We start from the raw sequence: 15,536 nt of genomic DNA, 5'->3' as shown, positions 1-15,536 counted from the left end.
CAGGTATGATTGCAAAAAATGAGTCTTCAATGACACGTTGCACCCCAGTATTGTGTAAGAAGTAATGAGATCTTCCAGAAGCTGTCTGTAGTTGTCAGCTTTAATATTTCCTAGAAAACCAATCAAAACATTTCAAAAGGCTTTCCACTCTGATTTCTTGCTTTAGTATTAGTAGTGGAAATACGGTGCAAGGAAGCCAAAAAAAAAAAAAAGAAGTAAAATAGTATACAAAATAAATAATAAAAGAAAGGGAAATGAACAACCTATGAATTTCCCTCCTCCCATAGGTAACTATCCAGCTGACATTTGAATTTCCCCAAACTCTCAGCCTCAATCACCCATGTAGGTAAACTTATTCCAGTAATTTATAACTTTCTGGCTAAAATAAAACTTCCTGCAATCCAGTCTAAACTCCCCCCCCCCAATAACTTGAATTTATGGCCCCTAGTTCTAGAATCATAACTGTGAAAATTTCTTCCTCGTTCAATTTACTTTTGCCGCTCAGAGCCTTAAACACCAATCAAATCTTCTCTAAGGTGCCCTTTCCAAGCTGTGCCATCCAGATTTGTTCAAAGTCTATCCTCATATAGACACACTTTTGTCGATCTTACCATTTGAGTTACCTGTCTTTGGATCTTTTCAAGAAGCTTTTTTTTTTTTTTTTGGGGAGGGGTCTCCACACTTGAACGCAGTATTTCAAGTGTGGTCTAACAATAGCCTTGTATAATGGGATTACACGTGGTATTATAGAAGAGGCATTATACTGTCACTAAGGACACATTTGAACTGTTTGTCTTTGAAAAGTTGCATTATTTGTGGACCAGTGAAAATGCCTACCTTAATCTTCTCTGTACTAAGTTTTGGGAATTTTTCTTGTAGGTATTTGAATGCAGGATGTTCACTTAAAAAAGTCTTCACAGAAATTTTTCTTGAATCCCAGTTTGATGTGGAGTTGGTGGAAGCAAAAACTTTATTTGGATCTACCAGGCATTCAAGTTCTACATTCTTCATTCCAGGTGTTAATAATTTTTGTTGAGGCCAACTCCTCTTCTCATAGTGCATATTCTTGGCACAACTGTCCCATTCACAGAGAAAGCAAAAATAAAATGACGATTACCTTTAAATCGCCACATATCTGCCACTCTTACTTCTAATAGTGTACATCTTAGAGGATTCTCCATGTTTGCATGTTTCTTTTTTGTGGATGGCATACGCAAGAGGTATTGAAGGCAGCATGTTTCCATTGTGTAATAACACAGCCATAAGACTAACCTTAGAAGCATTATAGTTGCCATTCTTCAGGAATATGCCTCATGTTCGTTGCTGCCATTACACCATCAACATCCTTACAAACAGTGAGTTCACATTCTGTTTGATAGAATTTATCATAGTCTTTATTTCGAGTACGAAAGGTTGTCACTTTCACAGAATGGGCTAGAAGATTCCACTGTTGTAGCCTTGAGGCCAAAAGCTTGTCTTTTTCTTTGCAGTTTGAGATTGCTGATTAAGCACACTTTCTGTGATCTTTAGCATTAGCATTAGTAGAGGCATATGATGCAAGAAAGCAAGCTTATGCAGCATCAGCCAAAAAAAAAAACCGCTCCCATTTCACCCCTCCATTCATTCCAAATACCTTAAATTTATTTAGGCTACCAACTTCCACAACGAAGGATGGAAGTCTATTCCATCAACCAACTACCTGCTGGTTAAAGGCAAACTTCCTCACATCTACACTACAACTGTCTTTCCTCAATTTGAATTTATGCCCTCTCAAATGATTATTCTGAGCAAGAGGAAGAATCCCATCAGCATTGAGCATGCTCAAACCATTCAAGGCTTTATACACCTCAATCAGAACACCTCACCTAGTCTCCAGACACTTTAATCTGCAAAACTTAAGCCTTTCTTCGTAAGAGCAACCCTTCGTTCCATTCACTAATCTTGTTGCCCTTCTCCGTACTCATTCCAGCAGCTCCACATCCTTCTTAAAACGAGGCCTCCAGACCAGTATACAGTACTCAAGGTGTGGCCTGACCCATTGCCTTATACAAGGGAATAATCACCTCCTTATCCCTGCTAAAAAAATTCCTGTATATCATTGACAAAACACCATGAGCTATTCTTGCAGACCATCTGCATTGTTCAGAAAACTTCATATCTGCCTGCGCAAATACCCCCAGTTCCTTTTTTTCATGGCGTCTCCATAGCCAGGTGGGAAGGTGCAGCAGTGCGTAGCACACGCTTCTTGATTAGACTGGGGTTCGAGCCTGTCACCACCAAATATGGAGGATGCGGAAAGGTCAGGGAATGACCACCGCATATCCCGGAGCGATATGGCCTTAGTAGCTAATGCTCCTAAAAACCAAATAACAAACAAACAAACCTTTTTTCCATTCTCTACCACTGTCAGTGTAGTACCACAGAGTTGATACATTGCTCTGGGGTTACTGCTTCCTATATGTAGTACTTTACATTTGTCAATGTTAAACTTCATTTACCACCTCTCAGCCCATCTGCTCAACTTTTCTAGACCCTGTTGCAGCAGCGTACTGTCATTAGTGTCCTTAACAACCCTGCCAACCTTCGTATCGTCTGCAAACTTGGACATTAAGCTTGATATACCATCATCGGTATTATTTATGAATACAGAAAACAGTGGACCCAACACTGAACCCTGAGGGACTCCACTAATAATATTAGTCCACAATGAGCAGTGTCCATTGATTACCACTCTGTCTTCTCCCACGCAACCATCCCTTTATCCATTGCAGCAATTTGCCTCCAATGCCACATTGCTCCAATTTGTGCAGCAGTCTTCCATGTGCAACAGTATAAAAAGCCTTTCTAAGATCCAAATATATGATATCAAAGTTATTCCCTGCATCCAGTTCTTTTGTGACTTCATCATAGTATCCAATCAAATTGGTCAGGCAAGACTTTCCCTTAACAAACCCTTGCTGTGTTTGAGCTATAATTGTAGTCTTGTCTAGATGATCCTGCAGTGCTTCTTTAACCAGTGCCTCCATTAATTTTCCTTGAACAGAAGTTAAACTCACAGGTTTATAACTACTTGTGTCAGCCTTTGATCCTCCTTTGTGAATTGGGGTCACATTTGCACATCTCCAGTCCATAGGTACCTCCCCTGAATCCAAGGAAGCTCTCATAATTATGGCTAAGGTTTTGCTTACTTCCTTTACTGCCTCCTTTAATATAACTGGATAGATCCCATCCACTCTGGGTGCCTTTTTATGTTTATCTTCAACAATTTCTTCTCCACTTTCCTCTCAGTTATTACAAAATCATCTAGCTCACTTCCAGAGTTTAATACACCTCTGGCATTCCCCTCTCTGAATAACTCCTGATGTGTGAATGTAGATGCAAAATACTCATTTAGTTTGTTAGCCACCTGAGCAGGATCATCAACAGTTGAACCATCAATACCCAGTGGAACAATCTGATTAATCCTTTTCCTTCTAGAGGTTACATAGGTAAAGAACTCTTTCTGGTTTTCTTTGCATCCTGTGCCAAAGATTTCTCATCTGCCTTTGCCTGTCCAATCTCCTTTGTGACGTGGTTACAGACCAGCTTATATCTATCATAGGCTTACATGTCGCCCATTAATTTATATGTATCCCATTCATTTTTCTTCTCTGCCATATATCTCATTAGTTCATCTGACATCCATTTAGGCCTAAAGCTTGAACAATATTGCTTAGTTGGTATTTAAAGCCTAGTAGCTTCCAAGATAAATTCTTTGAATGCATCCCATTTAGAATTAGCTGTTGGTAACATCATCAGTTGGTCCCACCATATAGATCTTATGTGGTTTGGACAAAATAGTGAATCCCTTGACATAGACCACTGCTGTACTTCTTCGTATATATCAAGTTGATGTTCATCAGTGTCTTTGTCTTTATCAGACTGAACAGAAAAATGGTCGTATGGTTCAGGAATTTCACCATGAGGCATTGAACGAATGCAGATGGTATATTTGGGTATGTCACTGTCTTCATTGTCCTCCTTTTCTAATAGGAGGCACCATACAGAAGTAACAGTCTGTGACGTAATTTGTTGGCTCCCTCCATATCATGGGCACTGTGAAAGGCATAAAACATCCCTTTCGATTCACCCACACTTTGAGTTCTGATGAACACGTAGTGCACCATATGTGTGGAGCCCAGTTCTTGTCCTGGTTTCCTACTTTCCACCCAAAGTACAAGAAGTAGGCCTTTTTATGGCTTGAGTTAAGGGATGCTTTCTTGAAGCTAATGTGACTTCTCCATGTACGTAACAGAAGTCATCTGGATTATTCACACAATTATGGGGCATATTAATCTTACATGACAGAAATTCTGCGCAAAAAGTAGGAAGCTCACAATGAACAACTGTTAACTTTTTTTCTTTTTTTTTTTTTTATGTGAACCCCAAACACGAGAGGTATTAGAACCTATAGTACTTAGTACCGTGTTTGGGTTGGAGGTTGAGAAGATGAAAGAAAATATTTGTTGACATTGGACTTGAACTTCTGTAGATGGTAATTTTCAGGAAATATGTATGAAGGAAAAATGTTCCAGAAAACGGCAGTTGAATGAATAAATGAGGAAGATGAAAAGTTGGTTCTGTTGATTTGAAGTTGGACAGTAAATGGGTGTTGGCTGGTGGCGGCACATGTTTGGACTGTTTTGAAAGAGAGAGCGGGAATTATAGAAGCCAATTCAGAAGAACAGTGCCCATGGAAGTATCTGTAGAAGAGGCATGCAGCAGAAACAGTACGTCTATGAGAAAGCGAGTGGAGAGACTCTGTTAGAGATGAATCATTAATTAACCTAACTGCCCTCTTCTGAATGGAATCAAGAAGCCTAAGAGAGGTTTTGGGGGCACCACCCCAGATGTGGGAACAATATTCCATGGCAGGGCGGTTTTGCGATTTATACAGAGTGAACAGCTGTTTGGAAGAAAAGTAACGCCAAGAGCGAAAGAGAAAACCAAGTTTTTTTAGATGCAGAGGAAGCAATATTTGTAATGTGCTTGTGCCAAGAGAGATTAGAAGTCAGGGTAATCCCCAAAATAGATATATCATTTTGTCTAGAAATCGGAGTGTCACTAAAGATAAGCATAGGAGCAGAAGAATCCTTTTTGCGAGATATAAGACAAGACTGAGTTTTAGAAGGTTTGAAATCAACTAAGTTGTCTTTGTCCCACTGGAGAATTACCTGAAGATCGGCATTTAAGGAATTGGTAGCAGATTTTCGAGAAGTTGAAGCTGATTGAGCAGGACAAGGTTTCTCAAAATGGAAAGTGGAATGCAATGTGCTATCATCAGCAAAACTATGGATAGGATTTCCAGTCAATGGAAGGAGGTCATTAATATACAAGAGGAAAAGAGTGGGGGAAAGAACTGAACCTTGGGGGACACCGGCATTAGTGGAGAAGTTAGAAGACAGAGAGCCATCTACCATCACCCTCAGTGAGCGATCAGAGAGAAAACTGGATAACCAATTACTAAAAACAGTTGGCAAACCATAAGATGGAAGCTTGTTTAGAAGACCTTTATGCCAAACACGATCAAAAGCCTTTGAGATGTCAACAGCAACTACTTGTGTTTCACCGAACCTTTCCATTGAATTAGTCCATAAATGGGTAACATAAGCCAGAATATCACCAGTGGATTGACACTGACGAAATCCATACTGGCGATCGTTGATCAGACGGAAGGTTTCTAGGTAGTTTAAGAGTTGGCGGTTAATTGATTTCTCCATTACTTTAGAAGGAGTAGAAGTAATTGCAATGGGACGATAATTGGATGGGAGGGATTTGTCACCCTTTTTAGGAACTGGCTGGATATGAGCAAATTTCCAAGCAGAAGGAAAAACACCTTTGGAATAAGAAAGTGAAAAAAGGCGGCAAAGAATAGGAGTAAGTTCAGGAGCACAGGTTTTGAGAACAAGTGGAGAAATACCATCAGGACCTGGAGCTTTCTTAGCATCAAGATTCATCAAAATCCTTCTGATATCCTTTTGACGGAAAACCACAGGAGGCATTGAATAGAGCGTGTTGAGAATGGTGGGAGGTGTTTTACCAAGATCATTAATACATGAGCTGGAAGAAAAATGGGATGCTAGCAGGTCAGCTTTATCCTTGGCTGAAGTGACAGCAGAACCATCTGGTTTGGACAGAGGTGGGAGCAGAGATGGGCAAAAGTTGCGGCCAATAGCTTTGGCAAGAGACCAGAATGCTCGGCTACCATTAGGGCAAGAAGCAAGTTTTCTACTCTTAGCCTGTTCAAACTCTAGTTTGGACTGATTAATAACTGCTTTACAATTGTTGCGAGCTTTGGTGTAGGCAGAAAATGAAACTGAAGAATTAGAAACAAGCCAATTACGATATGCAACATTCTTCTCTTGAACAGCCTTAGCACATTTATTGGAAAACCAAGGTTTAGATAAAGGAAGAGATTTTAAAGTGGAATGTGGGATAAAGGATTCCATTCCTGCAAGGATAATTTCACTGACACGATCTGAGCAAACGTTGACATCAGAAGTTTTGAAACAGTAATCCGACCAAGTAAAAGAAAAGAATTCTCGCAGGTCATCCCATTTTGCATTCTTGTAATGTCAAACAACACGAGGTTGGGAATAGCCATGAGATAAAGGTTCCATTGGAGAAGAGACAGTTACCAAGTTGTGATCTGAAGTGCCTAAAGGACCTCTCACTTCGACCGTGTACTTAGAAGGGTTGTTTGTGAGAAAAAGATCAAGCGTATTGGCTGTATGATTAGGATTGTGCAGTATTCTTGTAGGTAAATGAACAATCTGTGCTAGGTCGTTAGTAATTGCAAAAGCCTCAGCATCTCGACCTGCTGGGTCGGTGTGACTAGAAAACGGAAGCCAGCTGGAGTTGTGAACATTAAAATCACCAAGGAAAATTATCTCACTGTTAGCTAAGCTGGACTGGAGAAAGTCAAGTTGCAAAGAGAGGAACTCAAAGAGCTCCAAGTGATTAGTGGAGTTGGGAGAACAGTAGAGACAACAGATGAATTTCACACAATGAGGTAGAGAGATTTTAAGCCAGAGAAGATCAAAGAGAGGAGATTCCAAATTGCCAAGTCTCTGACAGGGAATATCAGAACGGACATATGCACAAGTACCACCTTTGAGGTGAAAGGAATCATACAGCGAATAATTTGGGCATCTGAGATGAGCAGTAGTTGAATCAACCAATAACTGAGATTCTGTGAGAAAAAGTACGTGGGGTTTGGCAGACTGCAAGTGGAAATGGACATCGTTGAGATTAGAATTGAGACCACGTATATTTGTGAAATGAATTAGGAAGTGCTTGCGAGGTTTAGATCTTTTTGCAGATAAGCTATTAGTTTGACAATTCATGGTGTATTCTGTAGTAAGAAAAAGTGGGTGGAACATGCTGTATGATGTAATGAAATTTTGGAATATGGCGTACACGTGGTAAGAATATACCCAGATCCTTGACATAACGTGGCCTCGACAATGCTCCCAGATACACACTATTTGGACTCCCTCCAGTCACTATCTGACAGAGTAGAGGTAGCAAGATTATACACTAGCTGATCCGGAAGCCTCCTAGAGTGTTACCAATAGGTTCGGTCCGGTGTACTAACTAGCGGCCGGCCTGCGAACACCATTTTAGAGCTGTACCCTCGAAATGTAAGGAATATTGGATCTCGCCACAACGTTCATCATAACCTCAAAAGTCATCAATCATACTGCATAATGGAAGAGATAGGGAAGGGCTGACCGGAACTTAGCTCTAGAGACTAAACATGGGTTCCACCACTTCAAGCCTCCAATAAACAAAGTGGTGGTATTTCACCGGTTGATGAGTCATCTACCACCTAGTACTGCCTGGTAACATAGAGGGGCGGCTTTCCTCCATGTGGTGTGGGCACCACACCTCGACCCCTGCTTATGTTGGTTCACACCTGGGTGGTCACCCACCATGTACTTGTGCATGGAGGTTGTACCCAGGATTACTAACAGTCCCACCATCTTGAAGGTGCAAGCAGAGATTTGGCTGTCTCAGACCGTCTGTACTTCCCCGAAATTGGGTCCACTTGACTTGAGTGTCACCCGAATATCAGTTCCATCAGCGTTTTAGACTCCCAGGTAGCAAGTACAGCTTGTCTGGCATATCTGAGAGAATGTCTGTGACAACCTCAAGGACTGAGAACAAATCAACCAGTACCTAGCCATATTCGAGGATTACTGCGTTTGAGGAGACAGCTTGTCACGATGCAGAGCGAGGTGACAATTGCCGATCACATAAGAGCATGGTGGTACTGAAACTGCGGTATTGCCATTCATTTTGCCGAGAGCCGTAGTTGATAATGTTGAATAACTCACTGATATGAGACCCCAACTGTAATTCAAAAACATGAGCCAATTGACAAATTTTAATGTGATTTTTGTGTTCAGCAGTATAAAATCAGTCAAGATTGGGTATTTTTGTAACATTTTGTGTTGACCAGTGTAATCAGGATAAATTGATCGGCCCTGGATCTCATGGTCAATGCTGAAATAAACATTAGGAATGCATTCATCCAAAATGAGCATATCATCGCGATATGCCTTTACATAGAGAAAGCCTTCGAAACCACATGGCATTTTGGTGTTCTGAGAGATCTCCATTCCCTTGACCTGAGAGGCCACTTACTACATTTCATACAGAACTTCCTTTAGCATAAGTCTTCTCAAGTTCGATACCATCAAATTTTCTGCCAAACATATATAGGCCGCCTCCGTAGCCAGGTGGATAGGAGCAGCAGTGCGTAGCACACGCTTCTTGATTAGACCGGGGTTCGAGCCTGTCACCACCAAATACGGAGGATTCGAAAAGGTCAGGGAATGACCACCGCCTATCCGGGAGCAATATGGCGTTAGTTGCTAATGCTCCTTAAAACCAAATAACAAAGAACAACAACAGCCAAACATATATACAAGGAATCCCCCAGGGCCCTGTTCTCAGTGCCACATTATTTGCAAAAAGAATAAATCGCACAACTAAAAATATCCCCAACACTATGAATTCATGCCTCTATGCCAATGATCTGACTGTTTCTTGCAGTTCATAGAACATGATATTCAGCTGTGGATGGCACAGAATGGGTATTGACTATCTTGCCAGAAATGTAGAGTCATTTACTTTGTAAGAAACGGAAGATGCATCTGGTTCCAGAGCTACACTTAGGAAATCATCTTATCTCAGTTATGAATAACATTCATCTCCTTAGTCTGACTTTCAATAGTAAGTTGAACTTCTTGGAATACGTTAAATATCTATGGACAACTTGCCAGAAAAAATGAACATACTCAGAGTTATATTTTCGACCTCATGGGGTGCAGATCGTTACATATTACTTCATTTGTATAGGGTCCTAATCAGATTTCGTCTTGATTACGGTGCCCTCGTGTATGATTCTGCTAGGGAGAGCATGCTACATGGTTAACTCCTATTCAACATTCTGCCCTGAGGATTGCTATAGGCACTTATAGAATGTTGCCAGTTCAAATTATTTAGATTGAACCACACGAACTTCCCCTAATCCTCAGGAGAAAGATGTTGCTACTTAACTACACAACCAAAATTCAAAGTCTACCTACCCACCCCATTAGGCCGATACTCAACGATCCACAGTTCACAATGTACTATAGAGGTGGTACATTTGTGAACTGTGGATCACAATGTACTATAGAAATAAACCCAGGGCAGCTCAACCTACCACTATCAGATTGCAGGCATTATTATAAACTTGGAATATACATCTTGACAAAATTCTTCAAGATCCAAACAGTCTGGATCCCCCATGGTCCTCTATTAAACCGTCCTGTGACAGATATTTCCTAAACTGGGGAAGCACTCCCTTCCAAATATCAATATACAACTCCAGACTGCTCTCACACAAAATTACGTATATTTTACAAAAATATACACTGCTGGATCAAAGTCTGAGAGTGCAGTTTCCCTATAAGACCATCTCTGTTTCACTTCCCACTGAATGCAGTAGTTATACAGCTGAATTATGTGCCATCCAGCTTGCCCTAGAAAATATTCTCCATCTATATAGCAATTTCTTGCTTGCACTGAACAAGTGAAAGGACTTTATTACTAAGCGAGTGAGTACACAATAAAACATAAAATGGAAACTGACACAAGGCACAGATATTCAAGAGATAACATATATAAAATTTAGCACAAATAAAGAACATGACATAGAAGCTTTTGGCTACTGTATGTAGCCTTTGTCAAATAATTGAGCACTGTAAGGTGGTGGTTTTGTGTGTGGCTAACCTTCAAGTACGTAAGTACACGAGGTCACGGAGAGGGGGGGTATTTGCAAAGAGTGAGGGAGAGTCCTCCCCCTCTCCCACTTTCCGGTGCTCAATTAGTTGACAAAGGCTGCATACAGTAGCTGAACACTTCTGTGTTATGTTCTTTATTTGTGCTAAATTTTATATATGTTATCTCTTGGATATCTGTGCCTTGTGTCAGTTTCCATTTTATGTTTTATCGTGTGTGTGTGTGTACTTACTCTCTTGCTTAGTAATAAAGTCGCGTCACTTGGTCCGGTGAAAGCAAGAAATTACTATGTATCCAACTCCCAACCTCACAGGGTTCTTCAGTCATATTCTCCGTCTGTCCATCCAAAAAAGCATGATATATACCAACTCCCAAAGTGCATATAGTTTTACAGAATATCTCTTTCCATACACATCCTTGAATAAAGTTAATTAAATCGAAATTGATGCATATCGATGAACTGCAGCTGGTGGTCATTTTCTGCTGGATTCTAGGCCAGCCATGCTGGGATACTAGGAAATGAATGTGCTGACTATGCTGCTAAACATCCATCTAACACAGATGTATCACATTATTATGGTTCCATATCTTGACTGCAAATGTAATGTATGAAGAATATGTAGGGAACAATGGACACTTCAATGGCAAGCTCAAATGCATAATAAACTCTGACAAATAAAACCTGAACTGCAGTTATGGACCTTCAGCTTCCGTATAAACAGAAGGGAGGAAGAAATCTTAGCCAGAGTGTGAATTGGCCACAGTCAACTTGCCCACTGTTATCTCCTCACAGGTAAATGATCCTCCATAATGCACAAAATGCAACTTTTCACTTATGATGAAGCATATCCTTGTTGAATGTACTTTGTACACAATTTCCCAGCGTCTCATTCAGCTTTCAGCCAAATCTTGAACCCAATGCTCTACCATATCATAGGTAACAATGCTGATTGACTATAGTTTTTCCACTTTATTAAACAGATAAAGTTACATGATCATTTTTGACTGATGCCGTAGCAGTCACGATGCAAGTGTACCATTCATACCGTTGATAGCTGCAATATGGCCTAAGCAGCCTTTACACTAAAAAAATAACAGCAGCAGCTTAACCCTTGTAAAGCTTTATACACTTCATTTAGGTCATTGCATAGGTGCCTAATTTTCACAAGTTGTAGTTTACAGAACCTCTATTTTCCTTGGTAAGAATTTCCCCAAATTAATCTTGTTCCTCTTCTCTGCTCTCTTTCCAACAGATCTATGTCCCTTCATGAAGAGAAGCTTCCAAACCTGTATATAGTATTACAGATGTGACATTGCTGTATACAATGGAATAATCACCTCTTTGTCCCTGCTTGCAAAGTTCCTCTGTATAATCAAGAGAACTCTACAAGTTGTTCATTTAGAAGCTGGTTTGCGCTGCTCAGACAACTTCATGCCTTGCTGCACAATTACCCCAGATCTTTTTTCTTAACAGTTAGCTCATTTGGTACTAAAATAGAAGATGTATATTAATTTTTATTTAAAGAGTATGTTACTGTTCAGATCCAAGTTTTAATTTTTGGGATAAAAAAAGAACTCGAAATCTTGAAAAAAAAAAAAAAAAAGGGCTTAAAATAGACATTAGACAAAGCCAAAAAGGTGGTAGAAAATGAGATAGACATGAAATGAGAAACACACATTTGAAACAGAAGCATACAACAAACCATGAAACTCAAGCTTCACATTTGCTTAGTCTACCCACACCCAAGTTTCAATTCTTTTTGTGATATCATTGGTGAGCAGGTAGGCATTGCAAAAACTTGAACCCAGCAATGAGATGTACTCACATTGTGTAAGATGGTGCAGGCACAGTGCCTACTTGCCCATTCAGTGAAGTCCTAAAATGGATAAAAACCCAGGTATGAGTAGCAACATGCAGTTCAAATAAAAAGCAATATACTTTTCCTTTGAAGCAGTGCTTTCTATTTAGACTAGTGCAATACCAAGACAATTTGTGGCATAATATCTCCACAATATGAGATCACTGCACTAAGTAGCAAACCCAGTTTGCTCACAACTATGTACACGAGAGAGACCATGCCTGACATTTATGATGACGTTACATAGCTTGAGCCGTTTGCCCCGAACAATGTTAACTGTGTATTCCACATGAAATAAATTTTAAGCTTACTTTGAGTTACTATGATTTCATTGTACACAATATGTAGCCAAAAATATAAATTCTGAACTATTCCACAGCTTTTTATTGCAATGCTCAAAAAGTTATATTGTAAATAATTTTTGGTTAACTGATATGTACAGTAAATTAGGGAAAGGAATCAGATGTATATTGCTGCATTGAAAAGGATTCCTATCCCTTTTCCTTCTCAGAAAAGTAAGCCCAGTTTCCTTGATTTTGGCCAATATGGTCGCCAAGATTATCTTTAAGTATTGTAGAAATACCTTTCATTACTAAATTATTATAAATATTTCTATTTATAGGAATTTTTATATGCTCAGCCCACCACCATCACTGCTCATGGTAGCTTGTGGGACTCTCCTCAGTTGTAATACTTCCATCTCAAGCCAGGACTGCATGCCTCTGGTAAGTTTAATTTTTGATGCTAGTATATTTTGCTTCTGATTTCTTTTGATATGTTTTTTTTTCTATATCAGAGAGTGTGTGTGAGAGAGAGAGAGAGAGAGAGAGAGAGAGAGAGAGAGAGAGAGAGAGAGAGAGAGAGAGATAAGAAAGTTGATGATACTGTCAGGGATAAATTAATTTCATTTTTGGATTCTTAAGGACCACCTTGACAGAATAATATGTATCTTGCTCCTTAGCTGTTTGTGTCACCTTTTAAACAGGGCTGAGTTAATGGACTGAGTTAACTAACCACCTCACTAAGAGGTTCTTGGTTAACTTCCAGAAGTTCCCCCCCCTTTTTTTTTTTCAACTTAAACGCAGGAAAAATTGAGACTTCCAAAAAATTGGAAATCACAGTCTTCAAGTTCCATCAAAGCAGGCTATTTAAACAGCCCAGTGAGGTTTTACATACCAAATCTACTGAGGTGTTCTAGATGTCAAAAGTACAGCCACTCACAAACAACTTGTTATGGTAACCCTGCCTGTGCTCGATGTGGTGCCAAAGACCACAAGATCAAGGAATGTTTAGCTTCTAAGCCAAATTGTACTAACTGCCAAGGAGAGCATCCTGCATACTCTTGAGCATGCCAGCAGTGGAAGGATGGAAAAAAAATTTAAAAACTAAAAACAGAGCTGAACATCTCTTACCAGGAGGCCAGAAAATACATGCAACGACTAAAGAGCACCTAGCCCTCATATGCCCAGAAAGTTTCTAGGAAGAGTACTGTCAGGACCCAAACGGATATGACTGATCCACCAAGGGAGTTGTTCACTCTCATTGTGTGCCATTTATTGAGTTCACAAAAGCCCACTCAAAAATTGCAGTCAGCTGCCATTCCTATATCTGTAGCCCCCTAGCATTCCACTACTTGTGTGGAGCACTAGGAGGTGCAGATATAGGAGTGTTAAAGAAACTTCAAGCAAACCGAAAGAGTCAATGGCAATACAAGAAATAATGGAGGTAAAAGTTAAGGAGCTACAGGACAAATCTCTCCTGGAACTCTTTGCGAAAGAAGAACTGGATATGGGCTAATGCCCATTCTTTCCAAAGACAGATAAATCTAGGACAAAAAAACAAAGCCTTTGGACGGACCCAACAAATCTTAAGAGTGGCCACATTCAAATTCATATAATGGAATTGTAGTGGTTTCCATCAAAATAGTGATGGTATCAAGGTCCTCCTGCGTAAGCATGAGCCATTTTGCTTAGAGGAGACGTATTTAAAGGCAAATGAGGACCCTTACTTGTGTAACTGTTCAATTATTTGGAAAGACAGAGTTGGAGATGGACTTGCTCATAGAGGAGTTTCCATCCTTGTGGGTATCCATATCCCCTTTCAAGCTATGCACTTACCCCCAGCTTATAGGCTGTAGCAGTTAGTCTTACAGTAGGGTTTCTATTATCTATTTACCTCCTGGGAACAACATCCCCCACCACTCTTCTGTTACTAGGGGGATTTCAATGGACACAATATTACTTTGTTGGGGTAGTGCTGACATCAGTGGAAAGGGTTGGACTATAGAGTGCATGCTCAAAAACAATGACCTGGCCACTTCTAAATGTGGGACATAACACCTTTTTCCACATGCCTACCAGTACATTTACTGCGATTGATCTCTCTGTACTCTCCTCTTCTCTCCTTCCTGTTTGTACAATGGGAAGTTGAAGACTACCTTTATGGTAGTGATTACTTTCCTGTGATATTCACCCTTTGCAGTGGGAGACCATGCCACCTGTCTAGGATACCATGGTGGAAGATTGAGTACGCTGACTAGAATGCCTTCAAAGAGGCCCCGAGTGCCAAGCAATCTTTCTAGTGCGATTTTCCTAGGGCGAGTACTAGTGCTTAAATAATCCCTCCACCGCTCGCAACGTCACTGCTTTCCTCGCTGAGCAACGTCACTGCTTTCCTCGCTGAGCAACGTACTGCTCTCCTCTTCTGCTGATCGCTTGGTCACTGGTTGGCACCGCTCCTGTCTCCACGTGGTGGGGTCGGTAACCTGAGAGAAGGAATTCCCTCTTCTAGGGCTAAAAGGAGCAGCGATGGATTGTGATGCAAATCTACCGCTGGAGCCCACGGGCTCCAGACCTGTTAACTCTGATTCAGAGCATGACTTGAATTGTCCGAAGAGACAGCGGACTGAAAAACAGAGTGCAGATATGCCAGCATTTCTAATAATACACTCATTATCCACACAACCTGTCGGCAAGTTATCACCGTTTCTAATACAGAAATGCTTAGAATCGGTTGTTGGATCTCCTAAAATGTTGAAGCATCTCCAATCTGGAAACCTTCTAATTGAAGCTTCCAAGCCATTCAGAAAAATTGTTAAAATTGACAATTTTTAACAGCATTCCAGTGTCAGTTATGCCACATAACACTTTGAACACCTCTCAAGGCATCATCAGCGAATGGGACTTACTAACTGTCTCTGAACAAGAAATAATACAAGAGCTTAGTGAACAAAAAGTGACTCATGCACGGAGAATCATGACTAAAAAGATGGCAACCTACTACCAACCAGGTCCATCATTTTAACATTCAGTACTCCGACTCTTCCATCTTCTGTTAAAGCAGGTT

The 15,536-nt window shown here is 40.4% G+C and overlaps 1 protein-coding gene across 12 annotated transcripts in view; it reads left to right on the top strand.

The window, feature by feature from the left end:
* LOC150078475 (nuclear factor 1 X-type-like) overlaps positions 1–15,536 on the top strand; it is a 798,656-nt gene that overhangs the window by 235,901 nt on the left and 547,219 nt on the right. For all 12 annotated transcript variants that reach the window (XM_090384797.1, XM_090384789.1, XM_090384790.1 and 9 more), the window contains exon 2: positions 12,814–12,916. In XM_090384797.1, coding sequence (XP_090240923.1) covers positions 12,824–12,916 — 93 coding nt within the window. In that variant the 5' untranslated portion in view covers positions 12,814–12,823. The remainder of the gene's footprint in view (positions 1–12,813; positions 12,917–15,536) is intronic.

Source organism: Mastigoproctus giganteus, chromosome 11 (genome assembly GCF_048544385.1).
Source record: "Mastigoproctus giganteus isolate SK-2022 chromosome 11, ASM4854438v1, whole genome shotgun sequence".
Classification (NCBI taxonomy): domain Eukaryota; kingdom Metazoa; phylum Arthropoda; class Arachnida; order Uropygi; family Thelyphonidae; genus Mastigoproctus; species Mastigoproctus giganteus.
The sequence above is the reverse complement of the archived record's forward strand: the minus strand, read 5'-3'. Positions and strand labels throughout refer to the sequence as shown.